Here is an 18,325-nt window from a genome sequence, read left to right as displayed (position 1 = left end):
ATAAGGATCTTCATTTTACAGTTAGCCACCCCCTATGCAGCATTCCTTATATTCACTTTTTAAAGTATTGGTAACACAAGCTCTCCCATACATCTGAAACTGTCTTTAGTGAGGCCCCAACCCAGCAGAGTACACCAGCAAACTCCTGGTCCCCAATTTGTTTGCCTTGTGTTTCTATAGTTTCCACTCTCTCACTCTATGGAAACGAGAAACACTTCAGGATATCTCCCCTTAACTATTGACTATGTAGCATCCTCACTTGCTAAAACAGGCCCTTTTTGAAACAAGAAAATATAAACAAAAAGTGTGAAAAATATTTTTATTTGACTGAGACCACCATTTTTAACATCCTTCTTCCATTATCATACTCAGTATAGCCAGAAACATGGCAAACTCCTTGTAGGTAACCTTGTTGTCACCATCCATGTCCATCATTTTCATCACTTCTTTCACCGCCTTCTCGTCTTTCCCAGAGCCCTGCAGAAGAGATGGGGTGGCAACAATCAGTAGGACGGTCTATAAATGTGAAGTACATTACTTTCTTGAAGCATTTCTACTACCGCACAGTGAGCAAAGATTGGAAGGTGTGCCCCCCTCTCTCAGTCGTCTGTACATTCAGGACACAGAGAAGTCCTGCCCCTAGAGACGCAGGAATTAGTTTTGAACTGGCGAGCCAGCCCCAAAGATGGGAGTCCATTTGCAGGAATTGCTCAATCCCCATCCCCTGGTGGATTCTGTGGACCCATCTCAGCCTCCTTTTCAGCCTCGGAGTTAAGTGACTTAGCCACTCTGCCTTCTAGGTGGTTGCTCTCTCTCGGCATCAAAAAATAGCTCCATCGAGCAGTCCAACTTATCCTCCTAGCTAGGGATCACGCCTAAGGCTCTGTCCTTGGGGTTGCTGCTATCAGTCACCAACAGCCTTAAAGGAGAACCTGCTCAGCTGAAGCAGACAAGAGCACTGCACTGAGTGTATTACCGCTTCCAGAGTCCCTCACAAGAGAGAGTAAGAGCTTCAAAGACAATGTGAAGGTGGATTAATCCTGAACTACGGGCATTACCTGGCAAGCTTCCATTCCTGCACAAGAACCAGCTTTGTTAATTAAGGGGACCCCTCTCCCCTTTTAGCTTCCCTGGTTCCTTATAACCTCCATGAGCCTTCGCCTCATCCAAGGGCACCAGCAGAAAGTTCCAAGACATACCATACAACCCAAGCTGAATCTGCTGGGCCGTGGCGAGGTCCAGCAACAAGCCTGTGCTAAGCCAATACAAGATCAGTGGTAGAAGTACAGACCCCGCTCTAGATAGTGAAGACTATACCACAATGTTGCTTGTTTGAACACTTCGTTTGGATGGATGGTGCCCATATATCCTGGAAGGAGGAGTTCTTTACTTTTAGAGCTGGCTCAGGTGTGAATGTCTTGGAATGCTATTTTAGGCAGGATTTTATTCCTAATTCCTTCATTGTGGAAATGTACGCATACACTCAGGGTGTCTACAGCACATGTGGTTTTCAAATGTACTCCTAATGGGGTAATTTAGGAGCTGGCCCTAGGGCTGCTCAGCAGGCCTTGTAAAAGAGCTAGATGTGGAATGCCATTTCTAAAGAAATCCATGGTCATTTCTGTCCAGCTGTGATGCGTAACATCTGTACTAGTCTTAAACCACAAGGGATGTTGGCCGATGCAATTCATCTTTATGATGAAATGTGGGTTGTAGTATGGCTACATGTTGAATAGGAGAGCATTAGGCAGGGGACCAATCACAAGATAATCTCTACAGTGACACCGGTACCAAAACCATCAGCGTTATTCTTTCAAGGAAACCTTTGTTCTAAAGTTAATATACACAATCGCTGTGGGTAGACAGCGGAGAGGTCAATACAGCATCGTTAAATTGGCAAAGAGTGGCATAAAATCCCTAAAGCAGCACTAAACCTGGGATATTACGAGGACCCAGTGGGCATCTGCCTGCTTTGGGCGAGAAAAAAATACAAATTTGTTGTAAATGTCACATCTACGAAAAGGTGAAATAAACTTCCTACGACAGCCAATCTTCATTCCAGAATGTACTCACAGATAAAGATGGGAACTCAGTCTTCACAAGAAGTTGCAGCTCTTGCTGGCTGAGTTCACCACTCTTGCCATCTGCTCCAGAGTATTTTTTGAAGGTCTGGAGCATGACCCCACAGAGCTGTTCCAGAGTCATTATAACTGGTGCTTCGATCTGTAAAGAAAGTTATACCGCAGTCAGTGTTTAGGATTTAAAATGGCAAAGAGAGTGTTTATCAAGCAGTAATGACCCACTGATCATTAAGTGAGAACTACCTACAGTCTCCTCTCACCCTCTGGTCCAGCCCAACATATAACTCTATAACTCCTCTCGATGACTGGTGTGCTCCAAATAGGCCTCGCCTGGGCAAAATTGTAATTACTTCGGTGAAATTGACATATTGCGCATTATGTGAAATTTCATTACAAATTCAATTCAAATTTAAAATATCTTTATTTCGGCCATTCTGGCCATAAAAGTACATTAAAAAATGCATCACATTTCATACAATTTTGTTATACAGGATGAAATAAAGTGCTGGACAGTGCAATATTTAAAAGGTCTCAGAAAAAGCATTAATATATATAAAACTACTCAATTTTATGCGGTAAAAAGGATAAAAATTGATTAAAAATCCAATGAAAACAGACTGGATTTTAATACAGTTAGACGGACACACCACATAGAGAATAAGTATCGGGAAACTGAATACACAATAGGGAGGCTGGTATCATATTTTAATATCCTGTAAGCCTCCCCACAATGAGTTGTCCCGAGATTCCGGCAGACCTGTTGGAGCCGTCGGTGTCTAATCTTCTAATACACCGGACAAGCAAACAGTACATGTTGGTCCGTTTCGGAGATGTTATCACAAACCGGACACCCCTTGGACTGTGCACCCCCCCAGTTATTTGTGAAGGCACGGAGTGATAGTAACCCGTGCCTAAATTGCAAATAAACTTTTTTAGCTAGGGGGGGCTGAATAACGTCAAGAACAGGTTCTAACCTGTATTGGTCCTGGACTTCTAAAAATTGTGCAGTCAGTATACCAGTGGTGGAATTCCCCTTCATCTGATTTATCTTATATTCTCTGAAGAGCTTTGAAAGAGCCTTCCTGGGAATTGTCGGGCAGGATACTTCAGCGTTGGCCCATAGGTCACCCATCCTTAGAGCAACTAAGGTATTTTTAATATAGGCTAACCATGGGATTTTGCCCGCCCCCTGCAAATTTAAGACCTCCTTCATCTCATCCTTGAAAGCCACTAGTTCTGGTGTAATTACTTCGGTGAAATTGACATATTGCGCATTATGTGAAATTTCATTACGTTTTGCTGGAAGGAGACTGGTTTGCACAAAAAAATATACTAGCAGGGTTTTCTGCATGACCAGGTTTCCTGTCTGGATCATACAAGACTGATTTGTTTAAAAAGTCATGCAAGAGACAGACAATCCTCTCTTTAATTGAAATCCTTATTTTGCTAATTTTGCATTGGGAATTATAGCAAAAAGAAAATTAGGCAGTTTCCCTTCCCTTGTGTGAAGGACACCTTCTGCCTACGTCCATTTGTCACTGTTAAGCACAGTCCTCTTATTTTAATTCCTGTATGATACTGTTCTTCATGTGGGCTTCTCCGAAGCAGTAGCCCCACCCACCGACCTTTTTTTGCAGATATGAAGAGTGGCTGTCAGTCTGAGTAAAGGGCCGTCTGACAGACATCCTTCATGTCAGGTCAGGGAGACAGGCACTGTACATGTGGTAAATGCGTAGGTGCCTGCCTGGACTTTGCAGAGCTCAAGATGTCACAGCCCTGTGGGTGCGACCTCCCCAGTGTCATGTTAAGGATTTGGGGGGCCCCGGGTAAGACATATTTAAGGGGCTCCTGTAGGCACAAAAACATTTGAAATATGTATTTCCTGGGACCCTAAAAACCCTTATGATGACACGGGGTAGAGAGACAGAGCCAAAGTTAGAGGTAGGCAGATAGAGAGAGGATTAGATAGAGAAATAGATTAGACAGAGGTCAAAGAGAGAAAGATCACTTTCCCAGGGGCCCCTTTGGAGGATGGTGGCCCCTGAGCAATTTCCTACTTTACCCGTGTCTTAAAATGTCTCTGGACTGCCTTGGCCCAGTAAAGCGCTTGGAGGTTCTTCCTCATGTTGAGGGGGTGCATCACAGCTATACTCAGACCTGGTCTGTTTAGTTTTAAGCCCTGAAGTGCCCAGGGCCAGCTGTCCCTCAGTGACTCCTCGTCACAGAGTTGGGTGGGGTGAGCAGTCTTGCTGACCCCATCCCACTGTGTGACAAGTAAAGGACTGCTGCCTTCTCTCATTGGCTGACCCATAACAAGACCAGTCAATGATGAGACGGCAGTCCTAATTCTCCAGGACCCACCAAGCGTTCCTTCTCACGACCAGAGATCACCGCTCCAGGTAAGTTTTTTTTTTTAATGTTTGGTGTATGCATAAATGTATGTGTATTTGTGTGTGTGTGTGTGTATGTGCTGTGAATGGGTGTGTGCGTGTGTATGTGCTTGTGAGCGGTGACTGTATGTGGGTTTGCTTGTGAATGGATGGGTCTGAGTGAGTGGGCATGCAAGTGGGTAAGTTTGAGTATGTGTGTGCAGGTGTGGCCCACCTGTCAACCTGCTTGAACCGGCCACTAAGTCAAAATGTAACATGCCCACGACACAAAACACAAGATTACATGTGGATAAAAATGTCTTGTGCAAAATCTACATTTCCATCTTATCTGCCTCCTCCTAGATTTACTGTCTGTGTGATCTTGTTCTCTCCATTATTTAGTCTGATCTGAGTGGATCACACTTCTGAAGATCAACACAACCCGCTATGCCAAAACACCTACTGCAGATCAGAGGTCAGTACACCAGATGCAATGTCTCCAAGTTGAGTTTCTTCAAGGTGGACCAGATGAGTAACATTTGGTTTAGCAACATCACCTGGAACATGGATACGTTAGAAGGGGTTTTGGAAGGGACTTATGCAAGCAAGCTCTTGGCCTGTGAGTGCTGCGTTGTTAATTCTGTATTTTAAGTTCCTTCCAGGAATAGATAGCCGTGTGCTGCTTAAATCTCACCGTTAGAGACCAGAGAGAGCTGTGAGCTGCTGGTGGTTGGTTATCCTGGAGCCAGTGGTCCTCTGCTCCTGGGGCTGCAGTAAAGTCAGGTTTCAAACGAATACGAATCAGTGTGGATTCTTGAGGGTCCTTCAACCCTGATGGTGGTAATACGGTTAGAGTCGTGAGCGGTCCATTCTAGAGGTGGCACGTCCTGCCTTGTTAATTTCTTTTGAGGTCTTCAATTTCCAAGACCGACATTGATGGGTGTGCCCGAAACAAATCAATAAAATACTGAGCAACAAGTTATGAAGTCATCCCTTGTTTGAAGTCATTAAGTTTGTATGATAGCGACAGGACGTAGATACGCAGTCGATTGGAAGCAGCCCCTCCCTCATTTTTAAGAGGGGACAGAGGACAGACATCCCCCAGCTGGTGGGTGCAGTGTGTAATTGAAACTATCTGTGGGCAATGCATTGAGAACTCTGTGCTTTCTTTCTATGGGTTGTCTTGGGGGGGAACACAAAGTGGGCCTCACTTCCTGTGCGGTGTACTTCCAGAAGCTGTGTTTGCCATTGAGCCTTCATCTGTAATACGACATGGGCACAGCAGCAAAAGTTCACTGTCTTTTCAGGGATCACGTCCCCATATAACAAAGGGATTGTCTCCTTGGGGTTGCTCCAGCATACATTTTAACCTGGCACAGTCTATGTTAAAGAAAGGTTTGCCCAATAATTTGCAGCCTCCTCTGTAACATTACAGTGCCCCAGAAGCACACACCACAGGCACAATGGCCCGTTGCATCCCCAGGGCAGAAAGTACAACAAATGTTTCTCTCCAAGAAACCCCTCTAAAACTAGCATTATGGAAGATCACATCCCTATACAATCCTTTGGAGCTCAACTGGAAAAGGGTCCCCCATCACCCTGGCTGTCCATTATCTGCAACTGTTCTAAAGCAAGAATTATAAAGCAGTCTTGTGCTTGCCAGCTATGTTGACCCTGTAGCATTCCCAATTGTAATATGGTGAAATAGTAATATAAAAATGATGCTAAAAGGTAGAAATAAAATATGTACAAAATAAAAATTAAATGTGGGCAGTAAAACAATACTCACACACACACACCTATCCCAACAGTGGTAGTGAAGGCTTCCTAACTAATCAAAAGATGTGTAATATTTCCAAGAGCTTAAGTGTACATTATACAATACCTACCTTGGGCAGGTCACCAGAATTCAGTAGGTGTGTATTAAATTCTCGAAATGTCCTATTGCTTAATTACATGACATTTTGGAAAAATTACATGAAATGCAAATGCGACATTTAAAACTGTATTTTAGGGCAGAATCCGTTTTTGCACCCTTTGTGGATGGAAGAATGCATTTTGTGTAAAAAAAAAAAAACCACAAACCCTGCAAAACACACAAGTTACATGTACAACAACTGCTCACGTTCTGTTCATTTACAGTGTCCTCAAGCACCTGCGATAGGATTTTTACCTAAACAAACTCAAAATTATGCAATGTGGCATATTTTGGGAATGTCGCGCCTATGGTGTAACATGAAATCCTAGAAATTACGTGAGTTTACCCGGATGTGACAAAACTTTTGCCCAGGCGCAGAGTTAAGTGAGAGTAGTGGGGCAGGAATGTTGATGGAATGATGGCTGATGGAATGATAGGAAGAAACCAGGCACTGGAGGAATTCCCCTGGGAGGGGCATCATTGTGGGAGATCCCGAATAAGCCAGGTAAAGGGGTGGTGGCCTCAACCATATTGGAGCACAGAGTTAGAAGGTTCTGCTGTAGCCAGGGCTGTAAATACATGCATTGTTTCCAAAAGCCCCATCATGTCAGATGGAGGTATTGGACAGACCAGAGCCCTTTGAAGACTTCATTGGTGGAATCCGCACTGAAATAGAAAGGCGGGGCCGGTATCGGCCCCGCCGCGGATATGGCGGGGCCCCGCCGCGGATATGGCGGGGCACCGACCCCCTCCCCCCCCTCGCCTGTCCACCCGGCCCGGCGCGTTTACCGCGTCAGTGTGACGCGGTGGGCGCGCCTCGGCCGGGATTGGGTGGCGGCAGGGTACCCTTGGCCCGGAAGCAATTAAGGTGCTTCCGGGTCAAGGGGGCGGCGGGGGACAGGCCAGTTAGAACTGGCCTGCCCCTCAGTGTTAGCATAAAAGGTCGGGGAGCGCGAGACGCAGTCTCTTGGTCCCGCGCTCGCACGCATTCGGATGCAGCCCCTGGGAGGCTGCTAACTATTTGTTTGCTTTCTTTTTTCAGGACCAGGAGCTATAGCTCAATGATTCTGGAGCAGGCTGGCGACGAAGAGTTGGAGCGGCAAGGGCTCATTGGTGGCATCGTCGATGGAGGTTTTCCGTCGCTGGACTCGAGAGATGGCCAGAGCCGGTGTCGGGCACGTCAGCGAGAAGAGCGTTGAATGCGAAGGGAGAGGCTGTGCCGGCCGGCCGTGATGTGGGGGGCTGCCTTTACTTTGTTTCCAAAAGCCCCATCATGTCAGATGGAGGCATTGGACAGACCAGAGCCCTTTGAAGACTTCATTGGTGGAATCCGCACTGAAATGGATGACCGCACCCTAAGGTTGGATTGCCTACCAACACCAACTGATGATCTCTTCCGGAAGGACTAAAACAGACAGGTGTGAATCAGTCTCAGACCATAGTGCCTTCTGGACAGCTGGGTGCAATGTTTTGGGGTTTTTTGGCATCTCCATGAAGGTCTTTGGAAAATGCGGCAAATGCTTCCTTTCTCAACATCACGACTTCTGGGGCAATTTGTGTCAGATATCATCCCTTAATACTAACAAAATTGTTCTGCGTACGAGCTCCTCCACAATGCTTCTGTGCCGAAAAGACTCAGCAAATAAACACTTGCAAAGAAACATTCTGTAAACCTTTTGTAGCTTCGCAGAGTTTGGTTAGAGTGAAAAAGATCTGGCTAAGTGGCGAGAATTGACAATGAGGAGAAAAACTGCGATCAAATGTAAACTAAGATCTTCAAAGTGTGGAAAAAAATGGGAAAACAAAAAATGTGGACATTCCTGTAGTAACGCACCCTGCTGGGAATTCATTGAGAAAGTTCAGGCAAGAGGTTGGACTCCGCACTAGGCTGGATAACATCACCCCTCTGAAGACAAGGCACATGCTGGGCCTAGTCTTGATAAACCAGCTCTGGTAATCCCAATGTCTGCCATCGGCCATGTCAGTAGTGCAGGGAGAGGTGAAGAGTGAGGTATTCATGGGCAAAGGAGTGAGGCAGGACGCCATCTCTAAAGATGGAAGACAGCCAGCAAACACCCACAGGTAACAACTGTTAGGTCAACTTTGCAAAAGCGGTACATTAATTAGACGAATGTAGTTTAGGAGTACCTGCAGGTCTTAAACATTAGTGCAAAACAGTACTCGTGTACTGTGCACTAACCATGATGGTAATTGTGTGAGATTTTGCTGGTGCATTTTCAGTGCATATATTAGGGTAGTTTAAAGCCTTCTAGTGCAAGCTGGTACAGCGGTTTTTAATTTTTTAATTTTATTTTACGGAGTTTTATATAGCGCGAACTTGACCCGAAGGTATCGGGTATCAGAGCGCTTTACATAGCACCAGTTGCGTTACATGAGGACACATTAATTTTTGTTAGGCACGGGGAGATTAAGTGATTTGCCTAGAATCACAGGATGTTCAGTGTCATTGTTGAGACTCGAACCCCGTGAACCACAGGATGTTCAGCGTCATTGTTGAGACTCGAGCCCCGTTCCACAGATTCGAGGTCGACCGCCCTAGCCGTTAGGCCAACTCAACTCCTCTTTTGATCATCAGATTACCATGGGTTTAGCATCCACCACCATAGCACTGGAAGTTTTATCTGGGACGTGTGATATTTATTTAGTGACTGCTACATTTTATTTGTCTTTATCTTAGTTGTTAATTGCGGATAGAGCAGCTCTGTCAGCAGGGGCAGTGCTCCTAACACAACACATCCTTCCACGCCCTACCAGCTTTAGTGAACACATCTTTCCATGCCCTCCCAGTTTTAGTAAGCCCTTCCTTCCGCACCCTACTAACTTTAGTGAGCCCATCCTTCTAGGCCCTACCAGCTTTAGTGAGCCCATCCTTCCACACCCTCTAACTTCAGTGAACCCATCTTTCCACGCCCTACTGCTTTAGTGAGCCAATCCTTCTATGCCCTACCAGCTTTAATGAGCCCATCCTTCCACGCCCTACCAGCTTTAATGAGCCCATCTTTCCACGCCCTACCAGCTTTAGTGAACCCACCCTTCCATACCCTACCAGCTTTAGTGAGCCCATATTTCCACGCCCTACCACTTTTAGTGAGACCATCCTTCCACGCCCTAACAGCTTTAGTGAGCCCATCTTTCCACGCCCTACCAGCTTTAGTGAGCCCACCCTTCCACGCCCTACTAGCTTTTGTGAGTCCATCCGTTCAAGCCCTTCCAGCTGTAGTGAGCTCATCCTTCCACGCCCTACAGCTTTTCAGCCCATCCTCCTGCGCTCTGCAGCTTTAGTGAGCCTGCCCTTCCAGCTTTAGTGAGCCCATCCTCCCACACTCTACATTTAGTGAGCCCATCCTCCCACACTCTACATTTAATGAGCCCATCCTCCCACACTCTACATTTAGTGAGCCCATCCTTCCACTCCCCCACAGCTTTTGTAAGTTTAAGAATTCGCTTTACCATGCCTGCATTTACTCTTGAGCTCGCAAGGCACCCAAAAATGCTCCTTCCCCAAATATCTGACAGTGCTGGAATAGTAAATGATCGGGTTTTCAAATATTTTTGCATATCTCTGCACTACTCCAATTTTAAGGGAGGCGGACATAAGGGGAGCTTCCATGGTTAGGACACCGGCAGAAAACTTCTGCAGAACTCCGAGAGCGCACATTGAAATTAATGAAAAGCCAAGGACTAGAAAATAATGCTCGAGTACATACAGTCATCTGGTTGTCTCGCCTGTAAATGTATTGTTGACATTTTATGTTTCCAAAGAAGCCTCTTGCTTAGAACACAGCCCCGACCTCTCTATTCTTTGGGCAGCAATGACATTTCAATCCGCGGAGTGTTCTGAAAATCAACGTTATCATTAACGCCCTGATGACGTCACCTGGTCAACCAGACTGTCGTCCCCCAGATCCGACCTCAAAGGCTCCAGTTATAAGTCGGGTGGAGCGGTATTCCCAGGTAGTGTCCTGCTTCGCCCAATCATACCCGGCCTGGTGTTCCCGCTAAGGATTTCCCAGACGTGTGAACACCGGAACCGATGTTACCAGCTGTTGTTGTGGCCGGTAAATCACAGCACATTCAGGCTTCAGGCAGCGCCTGGCTTTGGCGTCCAGGCGCTTTCCAGACCCCTTTCATGGCATCAGTGTGATTATAAGGATTGTGTGGCCCCGGGAAGAGCATATTTTGGGTCACCTGTACAGAACAGCTTTGAATTGTATTACCAATTACCTTTCAGCTTTAGCCCACATGGTGCCAGACATTACTACATTATGTTAATCTTTTACAGGGACACACAAAGACAGTTAAAATATGTCTTGCCTGGGCCCCAAAAATCCTTAAGATGACACTGCATTGTCGAGGCGGCCAAAGAGATGGGCAAAGAGGGAGAGAGGTTTAGATCGAAAAATAGAATAGACAGAGGGCAAAGAGAGAGGTTCACTCTCACAGGGCACCCTTGCAAGCTTGAGTGCCCAGTTTGTCCCTGTCTTAAAACGGCTCCGCTTGGCATGAGAGCGGCACAGAATGCCCGCTCCTGCCAGCCCGCGGCGTCTGCGGTGCCCTCGCGCTCTTCCCGCCTTCAGCGCCGCTCGGAGTCGGTGGTAAATGGAAGCAGATTTGTTAAGGGAGGATGACGCGCATTGATCGTAAATACTGGTCCGAATCTCATTCCATATTCCTGCCAAAAATACGGGTATAAGGCAGACCCGTGAATTCTGGCCATAAACAACTTTTCCGTCCACAAGGCGCCCCCCACGCACCCAGCCTCCTTGTAATGGGCGCCAAGCCGAGAGTCCTGACAACTACGCATGAACCTTACCTCAACCACGAGCCGGAGGAAGAAGGCGCAGGCGGCTGGCACTGGAAGTGAGGTCGATTGCGATGTCGCAGGACTATTTAAAGCCCTCCCAGCCCCTCCCTTTTCCTTCAGGCAAAAGCTGCACCTAGTTTCTTGAAACCGAACATGTTAGTTTAGAAAAAAAGCCACGAAACTGGTTTTTCCCTGTTTGTATGGTGACGCCCAACAGATCTTAATCCGAATGTTAGATTTAGTATATTCACGGAGAGGTCTTTGATTTCACTGAAGTCCATTATTACGGTTTTATTTCTTCACCTACGCACGTAGGTCCTTCTAGAAACTACAAACGTCTAAGTCCCTCTTAATGATCTCACATTGTTTTTGGAATGTGTGGGCAGTTCGGCGACGGACCGTTGTCACCGGAGGATGGAATTTCTCGTCCACGCCTTAAAAGACCAGTGCCAACAAGTGGGTGTGCTGTGGGACGTTTGCTGTTTTTTTCTTGTACTTACTAGTTCTGTTTGCTTATCAAAGAAATGCATTGATCTCTTCTTTTCGGGGAATACCGAACCCTCCCCGCCTCTGTGATGAACCGATAGAATCCTTCCGTGCATGTCAGGCGCGCAACACCCATTGGACTCAAAGGGCTTCTGCCCCCCCCCCCCCCCACCCCCCCCCCTCCATCGTGTGTGTCAGCCCGGGATGAGACAGCTTCCCGGGCACCCACACAGCGGCACACGAGACTTCACAGGTCTTTAAAAGACCTTTGGCTTGTTAATAAGGCTTTGATGGTTTTCACCCCTTCTAGAGCCCCTGCAGCTCCACTCTGCATTTTGCTTGAATATTCAGCCCCCCCCCCGAAATTTTCTCCTAGCCCGCCCCCCCCCCCCCCCGAAATTTGACTCTAGTTGCGCCTCTGGTGCATGTCATCCTCTCTCTTGCCAGACCTCCCACACCCCATCCTGCACAACCACTCCTCCCACACCCAATCCCACCACCACCCCACCCCTCCCACACCACACCCCATCCCATCACCACACCTCCGACACCCCATCCCGCCACCACCCCTCTCACACCCCATCACGTCACCACCCCTCCCAAACCCCATCCCACCACCACCACCCCTCCCACACCCCTCCCGCACCACCACCCCTCCCACACCTCATCCCATCACCACCCCTCCGACACCCCATCCCATCACCACACCTCCCACGCCCCATCCCACCACCACCCCTCTCACACCCCATCATGTCACCACCCCTCCCAAACCCCACCCCACCACCACCACCCCTCCCACACCCCATCCCATCACCACCCCTCCCACACCCCATCCCACCACCACCCCTCTCACACCCCATCTCATCACCACCCCTCTCACATCCCATCTCATCACCACCCCTCTCACATCCCATCCCGTCACCAACCCTCTCACACCCCATCCCATCACCACCCCTCCCACACCCCATCCCACCACTACCAACCCTCCCGCACCCTATCCCGCACCACCACTCCTCTCACACCCCATCCCACCACCACCCCTCCCACACCCATCCCACCACCACCCCTCTCACATCCCATCCCGTCACCAACCCTCTCACACCCCATCCCATCACCACCCCTCCCACACCCATCCCACCACCACCCCTCTCACATCCCATCCCGTCACCAACCCTCTCACACCCCATCCCATCACCAACCCTCTCACACCCCATCCCATCACCACCCCTCCCACACCCCATCCCACCACCACCACCCCTCCCACACCCCATCCCACACCACCACTTTTCTCACACCCGATCCCATCACCACCCCTCCCACACCCCATCCTACCACCACCCCTCTCACACCCCATCCCGTCACCACCCCTCCCACACCCCATCCCATCACCACCCCTCCCACACCCCATCCCACCACCACCCCTCTCACATCCCATCCCGTCACCAACCCTCTCACACCCCATCCCATCACCACCCCCACACCCCATCCCATCACCACCCCCCACACCCCATCCCACCACCACCCCTCTCACATCCCATCCCGTCACCACCCCTCCCACACCCCATCCCACCACCAGCCCTCTCACACCCCATCCCATCACCACCCCTCCCACACCCCATCCCACCACCACCCCTCTCACACCCCATCCCGTCGCTACCCCTCCCACACCCCATCCCATCACCACCCCTCCCACACCCCATTCCACCACCACCCCTCTCACACCCCATCCCGTCACCACCCCTCCCACAAGCCATCCCACCACCACCCCTCTCACATCCCATCCCGTCACCAACCCTCTCACACCCCATCCCATCACCACCCCCCCACACCCCATCCCACCACCACCCCTCTCACACCCCATCCCGTCACCACCCCTCCCACAAGCCATCCCACCACCACCCCTCTCACATCCCATCCCGTCACCAACCCTCTCACACCCCATCCCATCACCACCCCCCCACACCCCATCCCACCACCACCCCTCTCACATCCCATCCTGTCACCCACCCTCTCACACCCCATCCCATCACCACTCCCCACACCCCATCCCATCACCACCCCCCACACCCCATCCCACCACCACCCCTCTCACATCCCATCCCATCACTACCCCTCCCACACACCATCCCACCACCACCCCTCTCACACCCCATCCCGTCACTACCCCTCCCACACCCCATCCCATCACCACCCCTCCCACACCCCATCCCACCACCACCCCTCTCACATCCCATCCCGTCACCAACCCTCTCACACCCCATCCCATCACCACCCCCCCACACCCCATCCCACCACCACCCCTCTCACATCCCATCCTGTCACCCACCCTCTCACACCCCATCCCATCACCACTCCCCACACCCCATCCCATCACCACCCCCCCACACCCCATCCCACCACCACCCCTCTCACATCCCATCCCATCACTACCCCTCCCACACACCATCCCACCACCACCCCTCTCACACCCCATCCCGTCACTACCCCTCCCACACCCCATCCCATCACCACCCCTCCCACACCCCATTCCACCACCATCCCTCTCACACCCCATCCCACCACCACCCCTCTCACACCCCATCCCGCCACCACCCCTCCCACACCCCATCCCATCACCACCCCTCCCACACCCCATCCCACCACCACCCCTCCCACACCACATCCCATCACCTCCACCACCTCTGCCATTTATAGCACAGGCAGGGGTTCAATGGGACTGCTAATCCTCATGGAAAAGGAAATATCATACGAAATTTGTGCCCAGGAAAAGGGGTCTGCTTGGTCATTTACCATTACCTGATGTTAACTTATAGTAGGTGGAGGTAGGTGTAGAGATACCTGGAGGAATAGTTAATTCAGAACACCTGGTATTACCTCATAAACATTGCCTAAGCCCAGAGTGAGGCACTGCTGCTTAGAGTATAGCTTCCTGAACCAGACCTAACATGGACAACTTGACCTAACCTGACAATTCTGGCCAAGATCCTGGCCAATGAGCATTAAGAGAGGGCATGTCCACTGTGGTGACTGGGTGCTAGGATGCAATTGCCACACAAAGGACTGTAAGTGTATAGTAGCATATTTACTTTCTTAATTTTGATTCTCAATGCATTTTCTTTTAAGGATCACAAATTATGGTTTTAAATTTGTAAAACGTGTACTAATAATCACTGGCCCGTGTGAGTAAATGTGCTCGTAGGAGTAAGGAGTGGGTTTTCTAGGGTAGGAGTTGTTTGGAAACAAACATATGATTTTGAGGGTATTCACAATGGTCCATACTCTTTCTCACAATATAGTCAGAAATTTGCTCCTTTCGAGAGGAGGATTACATTATAAATCCAGGGAAGGAATGTGGAATGGAAATTGATGAATTTGTGTGGGACCACAGTTTATTTTTTTATGAGAAAACATTTTATTTGAGTGAAAAAACACAGTTTTATGTGTCACTGCACTATTGCAAGGTATTTCTCCAGAGTGCACCCTGTATATTTAAGCAATTTAAAATCTGTGTGTAACTTAGAATACAAAATATAATGTCAGACGTACTCATGGAAAATTTTGACAGCCACAACTTCCCAGGAGCATTCCTAGCATCCTTTCTGAATTTCCCTCCAGACATGTTGGAATTTTCCTCCAAATATTAGCATGCCTCCAGGGCTTTTTGAGAATCAGTTTAAAAAAAGAACTTTGTGAAGCGGAAATTTTGCAGTGAATTTTCTCTATTGTTTTTAAGTGTGAGTTTGTGATAGTGAAACCAGGTGGAGAATTCCAGAACTCTGTCATTTGTACTGAAAAGCCCTGCATCCAATCCTTGCCTTTGTGGCTGTGATTGGAGGACGCATTAGCGGTCACACACACTCCACACCATATACCAATAGCAAAAGGTCACCGCCTCAGACATTGAGGACTGTATCATTCATACATAGATCAGACAACACTCATTATCTATTGGTTCAGTGGGATGAATCAGCATAGGGAAGAGAAGCACTCTATGCCAGTGTATGCCATCTCCGAAGGCAGTGCCATGCCCTTAGCACAGGACTTGAATGGAGTGTGAAATACTGTGCACAAAGGTGACTACGTTATAGGTAACAAGGGGACCCGGGTGTCTTCAGGGACCTTGGGTAAGTTTATACGTGAAAAACAGTGGCCCAAAGACCATAGATATCACAAAAAAAGGATACATTTATTAATTTGTATATAAAAAAACATTAAAAACAATATGACAAACAATGGGAAGATTACAGAGGTATGGGGGTGGGTATTGGTCAGCAAGGCGGGATGGGCTCCGGGATTGGGTGATTCTGACTATCACTAGCCGTGTGGGGTCTGATTAGTTACACTTATACTCGTATGATGTTGTGGACAACCCAATGTAAGTATATGAACATGTGTGTTAAAGCTGACGGATGTTTAATAAAAAGAAGTTAAAAATAAACCAATATGACAGCTCAGTGGGTGTGTTGTGAGAAACGTGCTCGGTGTTCTAATACAAGTGATACACATGTGTGACAATACATAATCAAGAGTGTGTTTCAAGCAAGAACAATACAGCCCATTTTGTTCTTATGTAAATCAAATTGGGTCCGTAGAACTACTCAACAACGTTCAGATCCTTTAGGCAGATAAAAAGATCATCACCAGGAGTCTAAAAATGCATGAGCCCGAGAAAAATAGAAGAAAGAAAGAGAGCACAGAAAATAGAAATAAAGGAAGGGCTGCCATAAAAATGGACATGCAGATCATGTCAATAAAAGAAAGACATCCAGAGTATACAAACGATCCTGTGTTTAGTGTCCACTATTTTGGAAAAGAGGCTGAAAGTAAGTAAGATAATTGGAAAACATAAATTAATGGTGAAAGAGAAGGGTATTATTAAGAAGAAGAATGCAAGAATAACAAATGAAATGAAAAAGGGTGTTTTAATGAAATGTCGCAATGCACACAATTGATATGAAACTGATGAGGCCCCTGGGAACTACCCAGGAATGCGCATAAACATAAAGAAATTTCAGAAAAAATCCAGTCCAGTAGGTTAAGGGAAAATGTTCTGTGTCACGTAAAATTAAGTCCAGTTTAGCCCGGTTTTCATGGTGACCATGTTCCGATTCAATCGTAATTATTCTTTATAAAGTTGTTCTTCCATATTCCCTCCTCTTCCAGGTAATCTGAAGACACTGATTACTTACAGGGATATCCGTGATTGTCGAACTGAATTGAATGGTGTATCTATACGAATAATTTGTTGAAGTGGGAGGATTGGTCAATTCACGAGGAACTCATGATCAAAACAAGCACATGGGTGTAGCAGCACACCAGGTCAGCTTCCACTGCACTGTCAGACAACAGGAGCCCACAGTAAAGACCCAGTATGCCAATGAGCAAACATGTATGTGCAATGTTTGGATGGCATAGCCAAAAGGGAATTGATTTAGAGGAGGTATTGTATTGGGTGGTGCCATATTTAAAAATGTATTTTGTGGTGGTCGGTAGTATCACAAATTGACCTCTGCCCTTAGAGCAAAAGCATAATCAACTTCCTTAGGTCGATAGGCACCAAAATATATACCTACAGCAGCATTGGCTTGCATTTTTTTAAGATGATGTAGCACGAGCAGTACAATTGCAAAACATCACATGTATTTCCACTCATCTACCTTTAGAGGGCAGTGTTCACCCGCTAGAATTCCAAATTGCCTAAACTGGAAGGCAAGTGTAAGCAATGTGGTGATGTGAGGGAAGTCAGCCATCTTAGCAGAACGTTGCTGTTCCATCTCACTAATGTAGTGCTAGCGGTAGAGCAACATATTAGTCGCTGTGGATAATTCAGGGCACATTTTCCCAAAAGATGTCTCATTCTGAAATAACGTTTTGTATACTAAAGCTATTCAAAAACGGCTACAGAACTGGACTGGCTTTGCGGCAGGGAAGTAGCACAACTCGCAAGACCTGTTCTGTTGCCTGACATTTAGGGCCAGGTATTTTGGCTCTAAAACCATTTAATATCTCTTGACACCCTTCCTTAACATACTTGAAGGTCAAAATTGTCGTCTTTCAGCATACAGTGAGGTGAGAGATAAATACAATAAACAGAGACCAATAAGCATCTAATCAAATAACTTAATTGAAAACCGTGACGTGTCCTATGTGTATATATATTGTAGGAACCTGGCAGCATATATATATCACACCACGCACATGTGAATATGTTGATTAACTTTTATTACTCCCGAGCGCCGGGACACATCCAACCGCTCTCGGCGCCTCGCGGCTCTCTGGCGTGAAGCCGCGCCTATTCACGGCATCCCCCGGGGCGCGCTCGAACACTAGAGCGCATCGCTACATATCTCCCCCCTTTAGTCCCATACAACACAAGGCCAATAGCTGGCCTACCAATTTACAGTCTTACTTGCTTCGTGTGTCAAAGTCCTCAAACCTTCTCGGCATCTTGATCACTCTGCCCGATCTCGTACAGTTCTGTTCTTGCACTTGAGCTGATCTTTGGCCCCCTGTCGGGAGTTCTCCTCCTGCTCCCAACTGTCCTCGCATCTCTCCTTCCTTTACTTTGGCCCCCACGTTCATAGGGTAATTTTGTCTGGTCGTTTCACCTTCTCTGCTTCCGCCTGAGGTGTTCTGAACCTCCATG

At 47.8% G+C, this 18,325-nt stretch overlaps 1 protein-coding gene across 2 annotated transcripts in view; it reads right to left on the bottom strand.

The window, feature by feature from the left end:
- Window positions 1-305: 305 nt before the first annotated feature.
- Window positions 306-18,325, bottom strand: part of LOC146772823 (protein S100-A2-like) — an 85,398-nt gene continuing 67,378 nt past the window's right edge. Inside the window, exons 1-3 of one of the 2 annotated variants that reach the window (XM_085639406.1) lie at window positions 11,203-11,287; window positions 2,074-2,223; window positions 306-477 (exon numbers count right to left, since the gene is read on the bottom strand). In XM_085639406.1, the coding sequence (XP_085495532.1) occupies window positions 343-477; window positions 2,074-2,205 (267 nt within the window). In that variant the 5' untranslated portion in view covers window positions 2,206-2,223; window positions 11,203-11,287 and the 3' untranslated portion in view covers window positions 306-342. Of the gene's footprint in view, window positions 478-2,073; window positions 2,224-11,202; window positions 11,288-18,325 lie in introns of those variants that run through there. The other variant, XM_085639407.1, reaches the window with a different exon arrangement.

The sequence above is a fragment of the Triturus cristatus genome, chromosome 12 (genome assembly GCF_964204655.1).
Source record: "Triturus cristatus chromosome 12, aTriCri1.1, whole genome shotgun sequence".
NCBI classification, from domain to species: Eukaryota; Metazoa; Chordata; class Amphibia; order Caudata; family Salamandridae; genus Triturus; species Triturus cristatus.
The sequence above is the reverse complement of the archived record's forward strand: the minus strand, read 5'-3'. Positions and strand labels throughout refer to the sequence as shown.